General features: G+C 42.7%; 1 protein-coding gene across 3 annotated transcripts in view; it reads left to right on the top strand.

The window, feature by feature from the left end:
- Positions 1-23,211, top strand: part of STRN (striatin) — a 57,233-nt gene that overhangs the window by 26,279 nt on the left and 7,743 nt on the right. The window contains exons 8-17 of one of the 3 annotated variants that reach the window (XM_081188074.1): positions 3,069-3,179; positions 6,979-7,065; positions 7,590-7,733; positions 11,765-11,901; positions 13,834-14,009; positions 16,888-16,935; positions 18,171-18,292; positions 18,723-18,890; positions 20,313-20,453; positions 21,525-21,632. In XM_081188074.1, coding sequence (XP_081044200.1) covers positions 3,069-3,179; positions 6,979-7,065; positions 7,590-7,733; positions 11,765-11,901; positions 13,834-14,009; positions 16,888-16,935; positions 18,171-18,292; positions 18,723-18,890; positions 20,313-20,453; positions 21,525-21,632 — 1,242 coding nt within the window. The remainder of the gene's footprint in view (positions 1-3,068; positions 3,180-6,978; positions 7,066-7,589; positions 7,734-11,764; positions 11,902-13,833; positions 14,010-16,887; positions 16,936-18,170; positions 18,293-18,722; positions 18,891-20,312; positions 20,454-21,524; positions 21,633-23,211) is intronic. The other 2 variants (XM_081188075.1, XM_081188076.1) reach the window with 2 other exon arrangements.

Raw genomic sequence — 23,211 nt, 5'->3', positions numbered from 1 at the left:
TTCCAGAGTGGCCAAATACAAATAATTCGAAACGGGATTGAAATGATGCCTTTGCCTTTGCAATCTGTTTCTGAAGGGTCCATCATACTAACCCATTTCCTGCAGATATTCTTGTAATCCTTTATAAACTCATACCTATCCATATTTACTGTTCCTCTGGGCTGTGTGTGTGTGTGTGTGTGTGTGTGTGAGAGAGAGAGAGAGAGAGAGAGAGAGAGAGAGAGAGAGATGTCCCTTTACTTGGGAGCTCTCCTCCTGGCTGATACTACAGTTACAGTGGTGCCCCGCAAGATGAATGCCTCACAAGATGGAAAACTCGCTAGACGAAAGAGTTTTCCGTTTTGGAGGTGCTTCGCAAAACGAATTTCCTATGGGCTTGCTTCGCAAGACGACAATGTCTTGTGAGTTCCTGATGGTTTTTTTCCTCCCCCCTTTTTCTAAGCCGCTAAGCTGCTTATCAGCTGATCCGATCAGCCGCTAAAAGCCGCTAATAGCGCTAATAGCGCTAATCCGCTAATCCTTCAATGGGCTTGCTTCGCAAGACGAAAAAACCGCTAGACGAAGAGAATCACAGAACGGATTCTTTTCGTCTTGCGAGGCACCACTGTACTGCACTCTTAGCCAGTTTCTGTTGCAATCATGATTGGTTAGTCCTTCTTACCCGGCATTGTTGTTGTAAACTCTGCATCTATTCCTACTTCATTAGCTACTTGCTTCCTGACGATCACTTTTTGCTTAGTTTCCCAGCCTTTGGATTTTGTAACCTCCATTTTCTGAACTTCCTCTGCTCCATCCTCTCCACATCTGGCTATGTTTTGTTTTTCTTTCTCCCACACCTGTTCAAATGGCATAGGTTGAATCCATCATACATTATGCTCCACTGACTGGCAGCCCAATCACATGCATGCTTTACCTGGAGGAAGTCCCACCAAATTCTGTGGGGCTTAATCCTAGGTAAGTATGCATATGCTATGAACGTGAAATCTGAGAGCTGGATACTGTTGTGCATCAGTATTCAGAAATGGAAGAAAGAAAACATCTGAGTAATCTATATAGTTTATTAGAGCAAGATTTGCCTCATGTGACAAACAGACTTTAAAAACAAAACAAAACAAAACAAAACAAAACACTGGAATGGGTTACTTTTCAAAAAGCCGCTTGAATGAATTTTTAAATGTGTTCTCACAGGTGATGTATAAGCAGAGGTAAAAACACGTTAGGACAAGTCAGAATGCCATTTCTACACAATATCTGGGGTTATGTGTAATTATAGCAACTCCCTTCTCCTTGTGACCCTCCCAAAAAGGTAACAACAGGTGGAATGCCATTTCATAAGATCTGCAGAGGTAGCAGCAGTGTTGTGCACCTGACATGAACACAGTCAGGTGGTTGGTACCAGGGACGTGAAACACAAACAATTTGTACCTTTTTTATTGGCTTCTTGCTGATGAGAGTAAAGAATAATAATAATTGGGGGCTGTATTAGTTTTTGTTACTATGTTATGCATTTTTGTGTTTTTATATTATAAACTGCTCTGTGATCCTTGGGTGAAGGGCGGTATAGAAATTTTAATAATGATGATGATGGTGATGATGATGATGATGTTACAATGCTCCGTGTTGGCTTCATTGTAATACAGACACTCTTGTATAAGCAGATGGCAAGTTGCAAAATTCTTCTGAAGTTCAGCCTGCGCTTGGAAAACAGTTCCCAAAACGCTGTGTTACATGTCATTACAGAACGTACATTTAAGTGTGCTTTCAGATGGAATCCTTTGCAAGTGTTAAGCATGCTCACTTGGCTTATGCGACACCAGCATGGCGTATGAAAATGTGCCAAGTCCTGTGGTAGACTTTGCTACTCTGAATTGACTTGCAGGATCAGTAATGTGGCAGTCTCCAAATCAGTTATTAAATGAACCTATTATTAGATGATACCCCTGGGCTTAAAGTACCTTCATTCCACTTGCTTTCTCATGTTACACTAGTTGGGGGGTGCTTGTCATTTTGATGCAGCCTAAGATTCAGCCTTGGTGTAAAGTGTGGTTTGTGAAACCACAGGACCTCTGGGTTGTGTGCCTTCTGCTATCTATAGCTGGTGTAAAATGTCATAATTTGAACTGTATGAATGAGACCAGGTTCTTCTTACAGCTCTTGAACACCATTATTGCAAGGAGACACACCCACATTGAAGCATAATGCCTAGATTTACTGTTTCTGTTACTATCTAATGCAGCGGTGTGCCCGTTTTCTTACTAAAGAATTTTAGTAATTTATTTTTATCTATGTTGCGCAACATAAGAGAAACCCAGTCAAAAGTAAGTGGGTATTCAAAGACTCAAGTAACATAGACAGTGAAGACTGAAAGGGGAAATGTTTGAAGTAATTACCAATTACATTAAAAATGAAGTATTTTCACTTAGAATGAATAAAGGGTTGGGATCAGAAACTGGCTATTGCTAACACCAACCCCCAATTACATTTTTGAAGACTTCTGAACAAGTGAAATAGAATGGCACTTAAGCTCAATTGAGCTGTGGTGGAGCCAGCATTATTTTGGCTCAGTCCATTTATAAAGCGGAGAGGGGTGGGTGGATCTTACTTTTAACAGTACAAGCTGTGCAGCGAGGGGAGTGCCGAACTCTTTCCCCACTTATGCTTTATCTGTCTGCAATCAGTTGCTCCAGCAGCTTTTATCCTATTTCTGACTCTGATAACAGCAGTGAGCTGAGAACAGAGAAAAGGAGCTGGAACAACACTGAGGGAAGGCATGGCATTGAGTGGGGAAGGGTTCAGAGCTCTTCTCCTGTTCCTCTGCTAAACAACACTCCCCCTTCCTCACCATATGAACAAGGTGAGCATGTGAAAAGAAGCACATACCATTTGCCCTTCAACTGCAGCACTGTTTATTGTTGACTTTAAAAAACCCCAAATGTATAGATCAGCAACTTCTGCCGCCTTCAGTGCAAAATAAATAAATTACTTATAGATCAGCAGCTGCTGCCTTCTTCAGTATCAAATAAATAAATGACATAAAGAGGATGTTTCATTTGTTTTACTTTGTCTAGAAAAGGAAGACCAGTGTCTCATGCCTGAAGCCTGGAATGTGGACCAGGGAGTAATAACCAAACTGAAGGAACAATACAAAAAGGAGCGCAAGGGGAAAAAGGGGGTGAAGAGTAAGTGGAAAACATTGCACCTTAAAATTCATAAATTCCTGCCTCTTTTCACTTCACCAATACTATCTTTCTTTCAATGTTTTCCTCAAACTACTTACTCTTTTACTTTGCTGCTCCTGACTGCTTTCCTGTTCACAGTTACCAGGGGTGGAAATTAATGATACTTAAAATCCAGAGGTATTGTGGTCATTGCTGTTATCCAGTTGGATAAAGTATTGGGGGGGGAATGCTTTTAAAATATTAATATTTAATTTTTGGCTACCATAAAACACTTCTTGTTAAGGTTTGTCCAAACCAGCCAATTTTTGCTTGACTTAGAGACCATAGAGGCTGTTGTTGATTGTCTGATCTCTCTTGGTTTGTATTTCTGGGAATCTTTGTGCAGAACTTAATGCTTCAGTAAATGATTGCTAATCATTCCATCTAATTTTTGAAGTTAGTTTAGTCCGTGCGTGCACCCTGTCATTTACAGTGGGCAATGCAAATTGGATCAGGAGAACCATTCAGCTATTTTCACGTACCCAAGGATTTGGGTTTGCATTTGCTTTTATTGAACAGCATTCCCCAATGCTACCTGGCAAAACGCTTTTGAAACTGAGGGAGAGTGAAAAATGTTCTGATAGCATGCAAGAAGTTACTTGCCATGCACAGGCCTTTGGACTAACCTGATCCCATCACTTGATACGTTCAACTGTTTATTTCCCTTTGGCAGCCCTGAGACAACTCCTTCCAAACAAAGCAAACAGCTTTGTATGAAGTTATAAACTTTGCCAACCAGTGGAAATACCTCATGTACCCCCTCAGCACATCTGACAAGTTAGGGTGTGTATATAGGAGGGTGTACGGTGCATATATTTAGCAGTTGCTGTTTTTTTAAAAAAGAAATAATATAGTTCTGGGAGAAGAAGAGGAGATGTATGTACTGCAAACCTGTAAAGAGCAGCTCATGAGACAAGCAGATAACTGAATCTTTGGTCTGGACATACCCTTAACTAGAAGTGAAAGATAAAAGCAAATTAATTTCTACCCTTGTTTCTATGTAATGTTTGCTACATGCAAGTCATGCTATCCTCATAATTTGAATGCAGGGCTCGAAATGGGGGGAGGTGGAATCTTACCAGGCTTTTAATAATATCAGTAAGTCCTCATGAAACTTCGCCTAATTCGGTTGAGTGCTATTTTTATACCAGGCAAACAATTGGATCGGTATTTGAAGTTTAATTTCTAGCCCTGTGTGTCATACTTCCTTTCTGTGTTACATCTCTTACAATATAAATCCATTACGTAGAAGCTGTGTGCTCAAAATGTGCAATGCAACCCTTTCAGATGTTTAATATGAAAATCCTAGGTTTATATGTCATACACAGCAGCTGTATTCTGAAAATTTGGGTAGCAATTATATGGAACAAATGCACACAGAAATCAAGATTAACAAAAAAAAGTAAGATGCTTAATTTTTAATGTTAGTCTTTGCAAAATTGATTTAAAAATTACAGTATTAGCTTTCCCCATTATTCTTGGGGAGGACTTTGCTAAATGCTAGCTTTCAGCATGTTGCAGAGGCTTTTGGTCTGTGCAGCCTTGTAGTGTTAGCACTGTTAAGATCATAGAACAGATAATTTTTCAGCTAAAAAATATTATGATTGGATCACAGTACCAAATTTTGGTAGCGTCAAAATATATTTGGTGATTGCTTGTGGGCCTAATGGCAAAAGGCACAATAGAGTCTGAAATCTGGATGAATATATTCCTCTATTTTGTTGCTCAAATTGCAATACTCATTCATCATGCATTTACAAACCTGAGAGAAAGTCCTCCTTACATCAGCTATTTCTTCTGCTGTGTTTAATATGGTAAACTCTAAAATATGATACCTGGCACGTTACCTGTATTTCTCCTAGATGTTGTAGGGAAAGGAGGAGATGCAGGTCTCCCTCCTTGAATTTTTTGAGAGTGCTTTACTGAAGCATAACCACTTCATTGATTCCCTGTATTCTACATCTGAGTATTGAAAAGAAGGAAGTGGATAATCCTATTTATTAAGTTTTTTGGTTATGGAGAAATGCTTCAGCAGCAATAACACAAGTAACTTGTCCCTGTCACCTTGCAAACCATTCTTTCAAAGTGCTGTACATCGTGTATTCCTCCAAAACATCATTTAAGGGTTAGCCACTTTTCTGGGACAATGTCCAGACCTCCTGGCAGCCTGCCACATTCTGTTTTGTTTTAAAACCCTAAGGCTTCTGCCAGCCCACCCAATTCAGCTAAGGGGACTGGGACAGGCTTTACGCTGGCCGAATGAAGTCCTATCCATTGATCCTAAGGCCTACTTCAGGAGTATTCATTCTCCTGTTCATCTGCTGGCCCATAGTATGAGGGGATATGCTCTTGCCTTAGTCATTGCTACAAGATCTAGTAATTCAAATTCTTTACTAGATTCCCCATTGTGAGGTTTGGCAAATTGCTTTTCCCTTTTCCATTCATTCCTCGCCACCCAAAAAATATCAGAATTTGGGACTCACTACAAGCTTGTTAAATGTTGGGACTCATGCATAGAACACGGATAGATACGTGGTCTGAATATCATAGGTAGCATAGGCCACAGGAGTTTATGGCACTTTGCATTAGAGCATGGGCCTCTGTAACTCGTCATGCTGAATCCAGCCCACTAGCAACATAGGCTGGAGCTACATTGATCTGTAAAACCATTAATTAAAAATAACGTTATATATCACTCAATCCATTTTTCCATTGCTGGCGACTCGCAGCTCTGCAGCGCCCCCTGGTGTCACATTTTTATAACACATTTTTAACGTTATAACCTACCAGTGTAGGTTAGTCCCCAGTGTAGCCTGCCAGAGGATCTCACTTTAAAACTATTTTTTTGCTCCCAACCTAAAACTAAAAGAACTGAGGTGGGGGCTGCCAAATGCCAAGCAGGTCATGATTGGTGGAATGTGTTTCATTTGGTGAGTAGCAGACTATTGATCAGGATGAGATAAAATTAAAACACAGAGGACTGCATGAAGTTGCTGCTCAATAGAGTGGCATACCTGGCAGAAAAGAAATAGATTTTTAAATTTGAGATGAGGCATTTGTTTTGACTGGAAATTATTATGTCTATAACCAAATTGGGTTTTAAAACCATTCCACTATTCTTTCTGAACTAAAGAGCTAAATGTTTAAAGGAGTGATGGATGAAAGAATGGAATTTGCTTCCCCCTCTCCCAGCTTTTCCCGATATGAAAAATAACTGGTTATGAATCTTAATTAAATGAAATCAAGTAGCGTTTTGCCATTACAGAAATTAAGCATCTGCTCAGGGCCAACACTCTTGGAAGATGCATCAGTTATGCATAATCTAGAATAGTTTGTAACTGTGATAAATCAGTTACATTTGGTGACAGAAAGGTTAAAAGTGTAAATCTAGGGGCATGAATGTTCAGCTGTAAAGCATATATAACTTTAATGAATGTGCACACCTATAGAATTTTGTATATTTGCAGACAAGCACTTCTGTTATAGTCTTGCAAAATCCTGAATTGTTTGTCTGCAACAAATATCAGTCGTTACAAATCGTTGTTATTATTATGGCAGGATTTGGACCGAATAATTTGAGGAAAGTGCTGTGATTTTGCTAGGCTGTTGTAAAAAGTCCTTGTGAAGTGTGCTAAGTTCAGACCTGTCTTAGAATACACTTTAAGGTGACTAGAAATAGTTATATTATTTAGTAGATTAGGAAAAACGGTTATGGACTGTGGGTAAGATATTTTCCCATTCTTAATTAAACTTACAACAGGAAAAACTACCGAAGATATGTTTCAGCCTCAGTCCTATATAAAACAGTCAAAACAGGGATGTGGGAAAATGATGGAGCAAAATGCAGGTAAGTTTTGAGAAGGGCATGGGTTTTCACCACATGTAGTTTCAGGGAGAACAAAACCAGCGACTCTTGCTTGATTGTTTTTGTTTTTCAATTTTTTAAAGTAATTGTCATTGTTTAGATTGTGGCACGGTCACAGTCCTGCACAATTTTGTGAAAGTTTGAAAACTTGTGCAAAAAATTTAACTCACAAGTGTTACAGTCTTTGGAAAAATAAAATTATTTTTTGTTTTATTTGCTGTCACTTGGATGCATTTTACATTTCTCAAGCAAGTCCATGCAGTGAACAGAAGTGTGTGTGCAAAACCTCAGTTTTCATCATTTCCTTCTTAAAGCACTTCATTTCATGCCATAAATTTAGTTACTGGTGGAAGTAGGAATCATTATTTGACTCACGTTCATCTTTTTCTTTTGCTATAAATAGCACTCATTGTCATTATTGTTGGTGCAACTTGTTAGTTAATAGTAACACTACTTTTATTAATGTTTGCAAAACTTTCCCCCCACATTTTGTTGTTTTTGGCCAGGGCCCAACAGGTCAAAACTACAAGATATGCTTGCTAACTTGAGAGATGTTGATGATCTGCCTGGATTACAACAGTCAGCCATGTCTCTCACCAGATCCAGTACTTCACGGCTTATTGAACAAGAAATCAATAGAACAGATGAAGGTGAGGGCTGCTGCTGCTGTGTGTGTGTGTGTGTGTGTGTGTGTGTGTGTGTGTGTGTGTAAGGGGTGCATTAGAGCTATTGCTTGAGAAAACGAGGCCTAATCAGGACTGCCAGACCTCTCTATTTTGGCCAAACTACACCCTTTGGGGCCCTAAATTGAAAGGGTGTTTTGCAGGCACCTTTGATGGGTTGATCAAGTAGTGCTTGCAAAATAGGGCTTTGGAAGGTGCTTCTGAAGGCGTCTGCAGTCACCTGACATCATTGTGACATTCAGGCCCGACAGGTCTGATGGCTGGGGGAAATAACAATCTGACATTTTTGGCCAAAAAGGGTCCCTACTCCTGAATTAAAGGAATCTGAACTAGCTTTTGCCTATTATTCTGTCAGCTTTGTATATGTGTTCTGAAGCGAAGATGTTTTTTAGATGATGCATGATAACCTTACAAGAAGTACCATATTCTTCGCCCTATAGGACGCACCAGCCCATAGGACACACCTAGATTGGGGGGGGGGAATAAAGGAAAAAAATATTATTCCCCCCCCAGGCTTGGGGCTGGGGTGGGGGAAGCCCGAGCTTCCCCCGACGCCAGCCCCCAGAACTGGCTGCCGCCCTCAAGCCTTGCGAGCCCGGCAGGACCTCCCGCCGGCCGCGCAAGGCTTGCGGACATCTGCCCGAAGCACGGGGCGTGCTCCGCAGCGCGCCCCGTGCTTTGGGCTGCCGGCTGCCGCCCCAAGCCTTGCGAGCCCATCGGGACCTCCCGCCGGGCACGCAAGGCTTGCGGACATCTGCCCGAAGCTGCAGGCTGCAGCTTCCGCCCCAAGCCTTGCGGATAGCTTCCTGAAGCCTGGAGAGCGAGAGGGGTCGGTGTGAAAGCCTGCATTCGCCCCATAGGACGCACACACATTTCCCCTTCATTTTTTGGAGGGGAAAAAGTGCGTCCTATAGGGCGAAAAATACGGTAATAATCCTTCCTATGTGAAAACAAAGGGGAAATCACAAGATGGAGCTTCCTACCTGTGGTTTTTATAATTATTTGTATTACAAATACATATGCTATACATTTCTCTTTAAAAAGAAATCTCCCCCAATCTGTTGTCCAAATATTTGGGGGCATCTTTTTAGCTGATTAAATGTTCTTAATCAGTTACTCCAACTAAGAGTTGATTAAATGCTCCATCCTTTCTTTGTATACATACTAGCAAACTTCCTTCCTTTAAGTTTTGCAAATCTGCTGTTGTGCATGGTAATTCTTATGAGTAAAGTGCCCTGGGAAGATCGCAAGACTACTATGTCCTGAAAATTTTAACTTTGCTAGTATTTTTCAAGCGCATGGCAAATTACAGAACCAACTCTTAATGCACCTTACCAATACATAAAGCAGGAGTGGATTAATGGTAGATCTGGATCTACTGGAAGCTCTGGATAATTTGAAGCAGAGTGACAAGGATTCTGACTAGTGTTGTTGTTTAGTTGTGTCTGACACTTCGTGACCCCATGGACCAGAGCATGCCAGGCACTCCTGTCTTCCACAATGGCAACAAAATGACCGCCTTAAATTATGCTGCTAGAATGAAGAAAATTGGAGGCAAGGAGTATATTAGAAGAAAGAAAGGAAGGCAGGTGGGTGGGTGAAGAGAAGCAAGCAGCCAGGAATAGATTTTTGTGTGGAAGGACTGTGAGCTTACATAAGTTTTGGTGCTCAGAATAAATGTTTGGATTCAGAAGACTTTAATTCTAGGTGCTTATCTTTTGCACCAGTCTCTAGTTGATAGATATTGGAGGGGAAAATTAAGCAAGTCCTGAAAACCCGAAAACATATAAAACCTGAAAACATATATAAAAACATCACCATTCCACTGTCAACTAGCTAAATAATTGGTTTTCTTTAGCATGTCTCCAAGAAAGCCCTTTTGATTTTGTGTTAAACTTAACCTTGCTAAGTTTAAGGGGCAGTTTACATTCAATGAGCATTCTCGAGTGAATGCTGGTCATTTGAATGACCAGCATTCAAATGAAGGTACCATTTGTGTAGACCGGCACGTCCCCATGGGGGCTTTCCATTTCAGTTATTGTGGAAGACACTTTTTGAGAGGCTGCAGTTGCAGAAGTTGCAGCTGATTCTGCCTCAGAGGTAATAATGCCTCCAACTTGAACGCTGCCAGATACTGGCCCTGAAATCTCCCAGTTGCCAATTGCAAAGCCACCTCTAGTCGTGAACTGGATCCAACTTCCTCTGTTTAAAATTGCTGTCTGGGCATATTTATAAATAGAAAATATGTATTCGTCATGTAATGGCTACTAGTCTGATTAAAACAGCTTCTGCTGGCTGCATTTTAAGAAGTGGATGTAGCACACTCCATGGAACAAGGGCAGCAGAACATTGAAGGATCAACAGCCCACATGCTTAAAATATATGCTTTGAAAGACAAAATGTTACTTAGCAACACTTTGAGAAGTGGGGGGGAAATCTCCTTTTGCTTGGAACATTTTTTCCCCATCCCACGTTGGGTTCACTGCTGGAAAGGCCTAGGTGGTAGTTTTTCTACAATTGCTCAGTTGGGTGTCCTGAGCTTTCAGTCTCAGCATTGCTTTCACCTTCACACAATTGGGATGAAGGCTACCTTCGATTTTTGAATGGGTGTTCGATGTTTTGGCAAACTTACGGCAAGATTTAGGGCTTTTACAGGTGATCTAGCGGACGCGGGTGGCGCTGTGGGTAAAACCTCAGTGCCTAGGACTTGCTGATCGTAAGGTCGGCGGTTCGAATCCCCGCGGCGGGATGAGCTCCTGTCGTTTGGTCCCAGCTCCTGCCCACCTAGCAGTTCGAAAGCACCCCTAAGTGCAAGTAGATAAATAGGTCCCGCTTTATAGCGGGAAGGTAAACGGCGTTTCCGTGTGCGGCACTGGTGCTGGCTCACCAGTGCAGCTTCGTCACGCTGGCCACGTGACCCGGAAGTGTCTTCGGACGGCGCCGGCTCCCAGCCTCTTAAGTGAGATGAGCGCACAACCCTAGAGTCGGTCACGACTGGCCCGTACGGGCAGGGGTACCTTTACCTTTTACAGGTGATCTCCCCCCCCCCCCCGGCCACTGCCATGTACTGTTTTTACTTTGTTGCATTTTCCTAGCATTTAGAATGCAATATTTTTATTTTTTAGGAAAATATGAATGTGACCCACCCCCTTTTCGGCCCCATTGAATTTTGGGCTGAATATTTCATTCTCCCTTTGGAATCAATGGGACTACCTGAAAGCATCAGGGTGAACTTGGATCAGGCCCATCTAATCCAGCACTCTGGTCCCACAGTGGCCAACCAGATGCTCCAAAGGATGCTTACAAGCAGAACCTGAGCACAGCACTCATCCCACCTGCGATGCAACTGGTATTCAGAGGGCATGGTGGAACTTAGCCTCCATGGCTAGTAGTCTTTGATCGCCTTTTCCGCTGTGAATTTGTCTAATCTTTTCAAGTCGTCAGAATTAGAGTGGCCACCCCTGCCTCTTGTAGGAGTGGATTGCATAGTTTAATAATAATAATAATAATAATAATAATAATAATAATAATAATAATAATAATAATAATAATAATAATAATTTATTTGTACCCCGCCCATCTGACTAGGTTGCCCCAGCCACTCTGGGCGACTTCCAGCACATATAAAAACATAATAAAACATTACACCTTAAAAAGCTTCACCATACAGGGCTGCCTTCAGATGTTTCCTAAATGTCATATAATTACTCATCTCCTTGACATCTGACGTCTCTTGCACAAATATTAGTGCCATCAGCCAAACAGTATTTCCTTTTTTAGTGCTTAATCGTTTTGAACAATTCTGAAGAAATCAGCTTCCGAGGTATGTGTATTTAAGAACTTTATTTCTGGCAAAAATTGGATTCTGCTGGTGCTGATTTGCGCATGTTAATTTCACTTTGTTTTGTAAAGAGCTTACTCTACTGAATTTCAATTGAACTGCTTATGCCAAGCTTCTGATTGTATGGAGTACTTAACTTTCATTTCTTCTCTTTCAGTGGAAGCTTTAACATTCCCTCCTTCATCCGGAAAGTCTTTCATTATGGGAGCAGATGAGGCCCTTGAAAACGAGCTGGGTCTTGGGGAACTAGCAGGCCTAACAGTAGCCAACGAGGCAGATTCTCTGACGTACGATGTAAGTGCTAGTTTGTCACTGTTGCCTCTGTTTTTCAACAGGTAAAAATTGTGATAGGAAAATAGGAAGAAGCTGCCTTATAATGAGTCATTGTTCCATCTAGCCCAGTCCTGTCTACACTGACTGGCAGAGGCTCTCCAGGGTTTTGAACCAGAGTCTTTCCTAGCCCTATATGGAAATCCTGGGGCTTGGACCTTCTCTATGGAAAGCAGGTGCTTTACCACTGAGCTATGGTCCTTTTGATCTACCTTATAGGATTGTTACAAGGACATTTCCTCAAGGTAGGAGTGCTGCATGATGCTCTGAAAGTCACAATAAGCCCAAAAGTCTGGCTCACTGGCTGCTACAGCCTTCTCCGCTCCCTCTGACGCTTCTGTGATCTCTGCTTCCTCCTCTGCTTTTTCGTTCCCTCTTCCTCCCCACCTTTTTTCCTGATTTTCTTCCGAAACCCTTCCATTGGTGAAACGGTTGAGCAGCACTGTGGCAACAATAGGGCATCTGCTACCTCTTTGCAAAGACATGCAAATCAACATGGCTGGAGTGGCTGCAGTGCCATCTATAGGCAATTCTGACCTCTGCAGCTCAACCCTTTGAATGCAGCTGTGTTCCTTCGCTTTGCAGTGGGAGGGAGAATGTTCTTTCTCTATCCCAGGTGCCAGACCTAATAGTATGGTTCCTTTGGTGACCAGACTTCTGGAATGTTGTGTTCCTGTACAATGCGTAGTTTGGAAAAATCATAATTTAACATGTAAGATTAATAAAACATGCAAACATGCAAGAATATGAAAGCTTGCATTCACAAGGGCGCTCTGCCATTTATCTCTTTAGCAATCGATTATCATAAGTATAATCTGTTTACAGTCCTACAAATGATGTCTATGCTGTGCTGATCCCTGAACTACTTAAAGCTGCCTTAAGTAGAGGATGTTCTTTTACAGGACAATGCTCTGATGTGGCAGTAGTTATTTTAAAATTGGAAGTGGCTGCTCTTTCCAGTGCACGGCCAAGATAAATGATTTATTGCTGACCATTTATTGCATACACTTCCAAAAGCTTTTCAGAGGCACTGAATGGGTTACTTTCCATATGAATTTATCAACTTGTTGGAGTCATCAGCCGAGGCCTTCCTTTCTATCTCACAAGCATTGGTGTTGCCTTGAGACAGGGCTTTTTCAGGAGCAGTGTTCAGACTTATTTTGCCAGCTGTTCGTTATTGATTAATGATTGCATTGTATTTTGCTGATCCATGCTGTGCTTTTATTACAGTTTTCATCTGGTATTTTAATGTAGTGATTTTGGATTGTATCTTTCCATTTTGCAAGCTACTTGGGATGAAAAAGTGGAATAGACATGAAATAAATGCTGAAGCATGTTTTAAAGAAGGAATTGGAAGGAAGCTCCTTTTGCAGATATTTAAAGAAGCCACCTCTTGTGTGGATGAAATAGTAGGGAGGAGGGCAGAAAGTATGCGGACATCCAAGAATATACACAGGCTTTTATGGGAAAGGGGAGGCAAGCATAATAATTCAGAGCAAAGAGAAATTGATGAGAAGAGGGGAAGAGGAAAATGAGGGGCAGAGCTTGAAGTTTATTGATACAGCTGCCAACTATTCATAAGGCATGCTGTGTATTTCTTAAAAGAGAATGCTTGTCCCCTCAAGGTTCCATCTCATGCTGTTTTGCAGGCAACACTGTTAGAATGAGGAAATACAGGTCGTGCTGCTCTTGACGGTTTTTTGTTGTTGTTGACTTTAATGACTGGAGGGTTAACTTTAATAGGAAAAAACAGTTGCATCTCTATTTTTTCTTGTTACTTTTTCTTCCACGTAGTCCAAACTCAGCATTTGATAGCAGGAAAATGAAATACCATCTGTTTTGATAGTTCCCCGCCTCACATTGGCTAAACTGAAGCTTTTGTTTTTATTACCACAGATAGCAAACAATAAAGATGCACTGAGGAAGACTTGGAACCCCAAATTCACCTTAAGGAGTCATTTTGATGGAATAAGAGGTCTTGCTTTCCATCCAGTTGAACCTGTGTTAATTACTGCATCCGAAGACCATACATTAAAAATGTGGAATTTACAGAAAACATCTCCAGCAAAAAAGTAAGATTGTGATTGTTAAAAGATATGTGGAGATTATTTTTTTAGACTAATAATTGTAGAAACATGGTAGCAACATAATGACTAGTTTAGGCCTGATTAATCCTCTCAAGGATAAATATTACCTGCTGACTCACTTATTGGGTTAAGGAATATTGTTTCTCTTCCAGAATGCATGCCAGTTAGATTTAAACGTTATAAACATTTATAAGTCTTATAAATAATAATGATAATGATAATGATAATGATAATAATAATACCGTATTTTTCGCCCTATAGGACGCACTTTTCCCCCTCCAAAAATGAAGGGGAAATGTGTGTGCGTCCTATGGGGCGAATGCAGGCTTTCGCTGAAGCCTGGAGAGCAAGAGGGGTCGGTGCGCACCGACCCCTCTCGCTCTCCAGGCTTCAGGAGAGCCCCAGCGCCAGCCCCACAAGGTCGGGGGACAGAGGGAGGCGGAACGCCGCCATCCCGCTGTCTCCCGAAGTGGTTTGGAGGCTGATGGCGGGGAGACCCCGCCGCCAGCCCCGCAAGCTCCGGGGACAGTGGGGAGGCGCAGCGCTTCTCCCCGCTGTCCCCGGACCTGATCTGAAGGCGGGCGGCGGGGAGAAGAGCGCTTTTCCCCGCTGCCGGCCCCACAAGCGCCTGGGGGGAAAATATTTTTTCCCCTTTATTCCCCCCCCCAAAAAACTTGATGCATCCTATGGGCCGGTGCGTCCTATGGGGCGAAAAATACGGTAATTTATTATTTGTACCCCGCCCATCTGGCTGGGTTTCCCCAGCCACTCTGGGCGGCTTCCATAGAAACCAAAAAACACTAAAATATCACACATTAAAAACTTCCCTGAACAGGGCTGCCTTAAGATGTCTTCTGAATGTCAGGTAGTTGTTTATCGCTTTGACATCTGATGGGAGGTCGTTCCACAGGGCGGGCGCCACTACTGAGAAGGCCCTCTGCCTGGTTCCCTGTAGCTTTGCTTCTCGCAACGAGGGAACCCCCAGAAGGCCCTCGGCGCTAGACCTCAGCGTCTGGGCAGAATGATGGGGGTGGAGACCCTCCTTCAGGTATACTGGGCCGAGGCTGTTTAGGGCTTTGAAGGTCAACACCAGCACTTTGAATTGTGCTCGGAAACGTACTGGGAGCCAATGTAGGTCTTTCAAGACTGGTGTTATGTGGTCTCGGCGGCTGCCCCCAGTCACCAGTCTAGCTGCCGCATTCTGGATTATTTGTAGTTTCCGAGTCACCTTCAAAGGTAGCCCCACGTAGAGCGCATTGCAGTAGTCCAAGCGGGAGATAACTAGAGCATGCACCACTCTGGCGAGACAGTCCGCGGGCAGGTAGGGTCTCAGCCTGCGTACCAGGTGGAGTTGGTAGACAGCTGCCCTGGATACAGAATTGACCTGCGCCTCCATGGACAGCTGTGAGTCCAAAATAACTCCCAGGCTGCGCACCTGGTCCTTCAGGGGCACAGTTACCCTATTCAGGACCAGGGAGTCCTCCACACCAGCCCGCCCCCTGTCCCCCAAAAACAGTACTTCTGTCTTGTCAGGATTCAACTTCAATCCATTAGCCGCCATCCATCCTCCAACCGCCTCCAGACACTCACACAGGACCTTCACCACCTTCACTGGTTCTGATTTGAAAGAGAGGTAGAGCTGGGTATCATCTGCATATTGATGGACACCCATCCATAAATGGCGCGTGTATATGTATATATGTGATCGTGTATCATATCAAATTATATAAAAGCAAATAAAGGTCCTGTTTAAGTAACAACCTGTTGCCATTATAAGAAAAGGGAACTTATTCATAGTCTTCACTATTCTCCTATAGCTCAAGAATCTTAGGAAGGATCAGTTGGTATTTACAGGGGGGGGGGGGTAGCTGTTGCCGCAACAAGAATTGCTTGGTTCTGTGAATATTCATTAGAATGCTGCGGGTAGACCAGTGAAGGGGGCAGACTACCTCCAACACATGACACTGGTGTTAAAAGACCTGCACTGGCTTCCTGTGTACTATTGAGCCAAGTTCAGGGTTCTTCTGCTAGTGTACAAAACCCTGAATAACCTAGGCCCAGCATAACTTAACCCCAAGTTAATTACTGGGATCATCGGACGGAGCCCTTCCCACAGGAAGTTCGACAAACACCATCTCTGCCCCTACTAAATCTCGGGACTCTTGGTCAAAACTGTTTTATCTGAGGAGGCCTTTGCTTGAATGTTTCTCAGATGTTTTACTTTGGGGGGAAAAAAGAAAATTCTTGAGTTTTAAAGTTTTAGAGGTTTTAATTTATGTTTAAAATTTTGAATATTGTATATTTTGTTGTTTTGTAAGCCTGTTCAAGACCTACATGATGAAAAGTGGGATATACATAAATACATACTGTATATACACACACAAAATAGCTTTGCAAGAGCCACATTTTTTGTTTTTTTCCTTACACAGTATATAAGCTCTTGGTGGTTGGCCACTGAAATCAGCTCTTGCTGATTCTTTCACAGTCCTTTTTGATTCTTTGTTTGTTTGATTATGATTTTTACAAGAACAAGAGCTGCCTGCCTGTGGCTTATAAAAAGTGGGGAGGGGCAAAGTGGAGTCAGGGACACTGAGTGTGAATGTGGAGGTAAAAGTATTCAAAAGCTTCCTGTGAGTTTAGGCCAGGCATAGGCAAACTCAGCCCTCCAGATGTTTTGGGGACTACAACTCCCATCATCCCTAGCTCACAGGACCAGTAGTCAGGGATTATGGGAATTGTAGTCCCAAAACATCCGGAGGGCTGAGTTTGCCTATGCCTGGTTTAGGCCAACCGGGAAGCTAACCTTTTCATGCCTTAACAAATATTTTCTGAACCTGTGATTCTGCTTTTTAATTTTGTTTAGGAGTGCCTCTCTTGATGTTGAACCTATCTACACTTTCAGGGCACACAAGTAAGTCAACATTCAGAAACTTCTTTCGTTATCAGAGAATATAGCTGCAGCACTTGACAGAGTTCTCCTTTTATGGGATAAACAGTGTGTTGACTCAGTCTGTCAAATGGTCATGTGGTTTCTTCTTCTTGTGGCTCAAGCTCAGCTCACCACTCCTCTAGTATGCTAGTGAATTCTTCCTTCCAAAAGGGGTGGGGCTGGTAAAAGCTGCAGCCTAGCAAGGTGATGGTGCAATCTGAACTGCAGTTCAGCCTCTGGTGAGGCAGATTGCATTAGCCTTCCCTTTTTTTGCTTTTTTCTCCTTTCGCCTTTCGCTTGTGTGGTGCTAGTGTCTTGTTATGTACCACGCAGAGCACAGATACAACACTTACTTACCAAGAGGGACTTAACTGTCTTCAGCATGTGAATTGGAGAGGAATGGCCAAAGAGGTTGATAAGTGTGCAGCAGGGATAGGGAAGGGACAATTTAAAAGTGGTTGAAAATGGACTAAAAAGCGAGGTTATGGCCAGAGCCATCCCACGACAACGCGCCCCACACCCCCTGAGGTGGGCTGCTGCCACTTTTACCCTCCTGAACGATCAGCATGAGCACCACCAGCACTTCCAAGGCCATCTCAACGAAGAGTTCTTCGCAGAGCAAGGCATTGTGTGTGACGTGGCCCTGGAGGGCAGCTTCACTACCCCCGGTGCTTTGTTGCAGTGTTGGCACATACTGCTTAAATTCTTAATGTTAAACAGTATTTCCTGCTGTTGCAGCAGAGCTGCGCTCTCTGAGGCCACCTCGCCCACAATGCTTTGCTCAGAGCGAGGTGAAGACCAGCACTCGGGAGGCAACCTATCTAAGTGCTGCTGGCCATTTCCCTGCAGAAGCAAATGCTGTTTTACTTACCACAGCAGCAAGAGTGAAAGTGGCGCTCTGCAGGTGGATGGCAGCAGTGGCAGATAGCGCCATGGGCTGCTGATGGGGGTGTGATCTGCTGCCAGAGCCCTGTAGCTTATAACCTCATTGCATGCCAGGAGGCAGAAGGAAAAAATGTTTCCTGTCAATTATGTTGCTTTGAAGGTATACGGCACATTCATTTTCTTCAGTAATGCTTTATTGTGGATTGTTTTATTGGTGTTTTAATGTGTTGTAAACCACTTTGAGATTTTTTCCCTTTAAAAATATAAAGCAGTATAGAAATGAAAATATTTGAAATAAAACTCCACTAAATCAGTATTGCTTCCTCTTGCAGCAGTCCTGTGCTTTGTGTGGTAATGAGTAATACTGGTGAGCAGTGTTATAGTGGGGGAACTGATGGCCGCATTCAGGGCTGGAATACTACAAACCCAAATATTGACCCTTATGATTCCTATGGTAAGTGTCCCCCCCTTTTTTACAGGTTTCTCTTTTAGCGGGGGGCACGGGAGCACGTTAAAAATGCACAACAGCTTATTGAAAGCAGTGCAACTCACTATGAAAAAGGAAAAACGGTTCTATTCAGGAACAAAATGCAGCTTGAACTGGGTGAAAGAGAAATACCTGAAAAGAGATCACACGGGATAGTTCTGTAATTTGGAAGCAATCTTGGCTTAGGATCCCAGTAATAGGAAAAAAGATATGGAAGACGGTCATGATGTAGTGTTGCTTTGGAGGTAGACTGAGTCAGCAGTCAGTGTTGTCAGGAATTCTGCTGTTAAGGAAGGACTAGAGGGTTTGTAAACTGCCATTAGAGCATCTTTACAGCACATACTATTTATAAAGAAATCCCATTTCCTTTTGTATTGTGCATTTTTTCATCCCACAGATCCTTCAGTCTTAAGAGGTGCATTTGTAGGCCACACGGATGCAGTGTGGGGCTTGGTTTACAGTGGAGCACACCAGCGCTTGCTCTCCTGTTCAGCAGATGGCACTATCCGTTTATGGAAAGCTTTGGAGATCTCTCCAGCTCTGAACATATTTAATGATAATCAAGGTATTTAATAAATCTCCTGGATTGTAACACTATCAAAAGGAACTTCGCTTTTAATTATCCATGCTTCTGTTTATAACCACACTCTGACATAATTGTGCAATACAGGTAGGTTGATTTTAGTATGCCATTGGGTTTTAGTGGATTCCCAGCATCACTACATTGACTCTTGCTGGGAAAGCGTGAGATGAGAATCAAAACCCCACTTGCCGGTTGCATTTGTTTTGAAGGATGTGTGTGTTGCAGAATCTCACAACTGTTTTTTTTTTATAAAATAGCCACTGTTAATAGAACATGTTGATTGCTGTATTTGGGGCATTATAATGAGAGATTCATTTTTTAAGCAATAATGCAATAGTAAGTTACATAGCAAACCACTATATTTGAATCTTGCTGTTTTCCTCCTGAGGCAATACATTAGAAGTTTAAAAATGGAAAAAATATACAACTATTATTGTAGCACGCACACTGGACAGCACTGAACACTTCTTCATCATAGATTCTAGGTTCATGTTTAAGAAATATTTTGGCTTCAGGGAAAGCCTGGACAAAAAAACAAGGCTTCACAAGATGTCTGAAACAGTTGACAACTGCTTTGCATATGGAAGAATGAAAGGCATTCCATAGTCAGGGGCAATATGAGAAAATGCCTGATTTGCGTCGGTCAGAATCCATTCACTCGTTGGGTATGATCTCATCCGGTGACAAGAGCATAGCATTCTGGGAGGCAGGCATCTCCTCTCTCTGTTTTTCTCTCCTGCCAATGGAAAATGCCTGTTTCCACTCAGGTCACCGCCCTATGATGTGTGGTGCATAGTTTACCAGATTCCATGAGAGATTCTGCTAGATGACATGGGCCTTGCAGCAGAGCTGCTATAGCCTAGACCCAAGCTTTCCAAACTGTGTGTCAAACACGTTAGCGTGTCGGCTGCAATGTGTTGCGTGAATGTTCCCCATGCTCCTCCCAGTGCGTGAAAAGTTTCCAAAGCTCTGACCTAGACTCTCTTTCTTGTCTACCTAGAGCCCTTCTGCCTTCCTTTCTGAACCTTTGTACTTGCCCACCCAATATTAATCCATAAGACATTTGTGGTGCATTAGTCAGTATACTAGCTCTTGCTACTCTGCTCTTCTTGGGCATGGTGGGTGCACTGCACCTCTCAGGTTACAGCAGGTCCTGATACCTATGTAAATGTAACGGGTTTGAGGATTGATTGGCTCATTACTGAAACAGAGTTCTAATAGTCCAACATTCACACATCTGTTTGGACACTTGAGAAACCATATTTCTTGCTTTTACCAACTTGGCTGGAAAATTTGAAATGACTTCTAGATTTGTGCCAAGAAAATGAATGAATGTGGCTGCTTTCAGGTAGTGGCTAATGGACCAAGCTTCCTATTCTTCCTAACACTCTTCTGCTTTTGTAGAGATGGGGATTCCATCTTCTGTGGACATTGTGAGCAGTGACCCAAGCCACATGGTAGCATCCTTTAATAGTGGCCACACAAGCATATATAACATGGAAACAAGACAACGCATCCTTAACTTGGAGTCCAACGCAGATACTAGTATGTATTCCAAAGGGGTTATTTCCATGTGTTTTCATTGTTCGTGTTTATATTGATAAAGTCTGAGACCATCATGCATAGAAGGGAATTAAATGAAGTGTACTTCCATTTAGGATACCGATGTTTGCACCTAATCGTCTTTGATGGACTGCTGGCGTCAGTCCACATGGGACTGATAAATCTAGCCATAAATGTACTCTAATACAAACAATTCTGAAATAACAAATATGAGGAAATAGCAGATTAGCTCTCTTATTCTTCCTGACCCTCATCACCCACTTGCCATGCTTCCTTATATGATCCATAGGTATTTTGGGCTTCCTTAAATATTAGGTTTCCACCATCCCCTATGCAACTGTATGGTGTTCCTGAATTATACGTTGGTTAGTTTGAGAAGCAGGTTGACAATATATTGAATGAGTATAGTAAGGTACAAGTAGATTGAGTGGACTGAACATGTTGGAATTTTGCACCAGATTGGCCTGCTAAATCAGGTCGTTAGTCTTTTCAATAGCTTATTTCAGAGGTTTTCAACCTTTTTGGGTCCACAGTTTCCTTGACCAACCACATGCTTTTTTGCAGCACCCCTGTGGAGCTCAGGAGCCCAGTTATGCCACCCCTTGCCTGCAGAGCCAGCAGCCCCTCACCCTTTTTCGAACACCCTCCCTTGTGGCGTGTCCCCTTAACCTCCTCTCTGCTCCCTTCTCCTTGGGGCTGTTCTCTGGGCAGCTGCAGCTGCCACTCCTGGTCTCTGAGCTGCCACCCCGGCCCAAAGAGAGGTGCCTCCTCACACTGCCCCACAGGGGCCTGGGAAGCACCCCCTGGCCAGCCCCAGGGGCACCTGGGGAGCTTGCAACAAACAGCTGTGCAAACCTTTGGGAGGCAGAGATGCAAGAGGCCATCAGAGAAAGGGAGGGAAGGAAAGAAGGACAGAGGCCAGTGTTGCCTGCGGCACCCCTGATCAGTCAAGGCACCCCAGGGTGCCACAGCACACTGCTTAAAAACCACTGGCTTATGTGAATGAAATAATTTTTCTTTGTTGACTGTGTTTGCACTTGTTCATTCCTTTAGCAGTCACCTCTTCTTGCCAAATAAACAAAGTAATCAGCCATCCAACTCTTCCAATTAGTATCACAGCCCATGAGGATAGACACATCAAATTCTATGACAATAACACAGGTAAGCATAATTCTTCCCTCAGTAGGCCTAACATAAAAAAAAAATATCATGAAATTGTCTGAAGTCCTACCCATTTAGAGAGAAATTTTGAAATTGAGGTTTGAAAGTTCTATGACTTGTAAAACGGATGACAGGAATACAGTGGTACCTTGGTTTACAACCATAATCCTTCCGGAGGTCCGGTTGTAAACCAAAACAGGTTGTAACCCAAGGCGCGCTTTCGCCAATGGGGCCTCCCCCCCCCAAAAAAAATTGGTTGTTATATATTAAAAAGGGGTTGTAATAAAAAATGGGTTGTAATCTAAAAAAAGGGACACGCAGTTCCGGGTTTGACATGGTTGTAATCCAAAGCGGTTGCAAACCAAGGTACCACTGTAAAGGCTTATTGGCTGCGCAGAAGGAATTGGTGTGGCTCAGCATTTGAGTTACAGCTTTAACATCCTTCCCAGCCAATCCTGATGCTTGTCTTTGCTACAGAAAAGTGGATGGTCCACAGGATCATGGAGGGAAATTTATGCACCCCAAATTTCCACACTGCACAAGATGGAATTGCTGCCAAAGCTTATAGATGCTTGTGTGTGTTATAGATGCTTGTGTGTGTTTGTCCCCTTCTAATTATCTGAAAGAGGAGCGCTTAGACTTCTTACCCTTGTTCTTCAAGCTCCATGTTCTCCATGTTCACCCACAGTGAAGGAAAATATGTAAATCATAACTGTTAGAAAACTTGCAGTCATTTCAATTGGTATCTTAATTATGTGCTTAAAACAAAAACACACACAATGCATCATATTCCAAAGCTAGGCACTGTGTTAATGAACTCTGTTATTTAATTCTAGAAATTTTGGTCCAGGTGTTTCCTGCTTAGTTTGGCAAAGGATCAGTAGGCAGAGTTAATACAAGCAACTTTGTTAAACCTGAGCCACTAGATAACTTCAGCCTTGTGACTTGCAAGGTTTGCTTTCAAAAGCTCATATCTAAGCTGCCTAGGAGTTCAGACTCTGTTTTCCGTGAATTGAGCTACCTTTTCTTTGATGTAGCAAACTGAGCTCAGGGCAGGTTTTGCTTTGCACTTGGAACAACAAAATTGGGGGTACATATTAATGATTACCATACTGTATCAAAGCACTAGTAGAAATCACTGCTTTATATTATGCAGAGATGCAGAGGGTCATTGCAGGATTTGGTCATTGCTTCCATTTTAAAGGGGAACATTGAAGGATTTATTTGCAAGTATTGAGCACAAATGATGGGCGGTCGTTATCCATTTTGTATCTGATTATGTGAGAATCCACCCTTCTGCAGTTTACTTCAATTGATAGTAACGTTATTCAGGATAGGGATTTCTAAGATATGTGCCAGGACACACCACTCTGCTGTGAAAAATGCTGAAGTGTGCCTTGTAAAAACTCACACACTGTGATGGATGCATTCTACCTTTTCTCCATCAGAGTGGTGTGACCCCGTGCATTGTTAGTTCTCCCACCCCCATTACTATATGGACAGTGACATCACAAAAGAGTGAACAAGGGTGCGCTGGGATGTCGCCTGCACAGGGAACTCCCAGCATCATTACCCTGAA

This window comes from Podarcis bocagei, assembly GCF_964188305.1.
Source record: "Podarcis bocagei genome assembly, chromosome: 3".
In the NCBI taxonomy this organism is placed as follows: Eukaryota; Metazoa; Chordata; class Lepidosauria; order Squamata; family Lacertidae; genus Podarcis; species Podarcis bocagei.
This window is presented reverse-complemented; position numbering and strand designations above follow the sequence as displayed.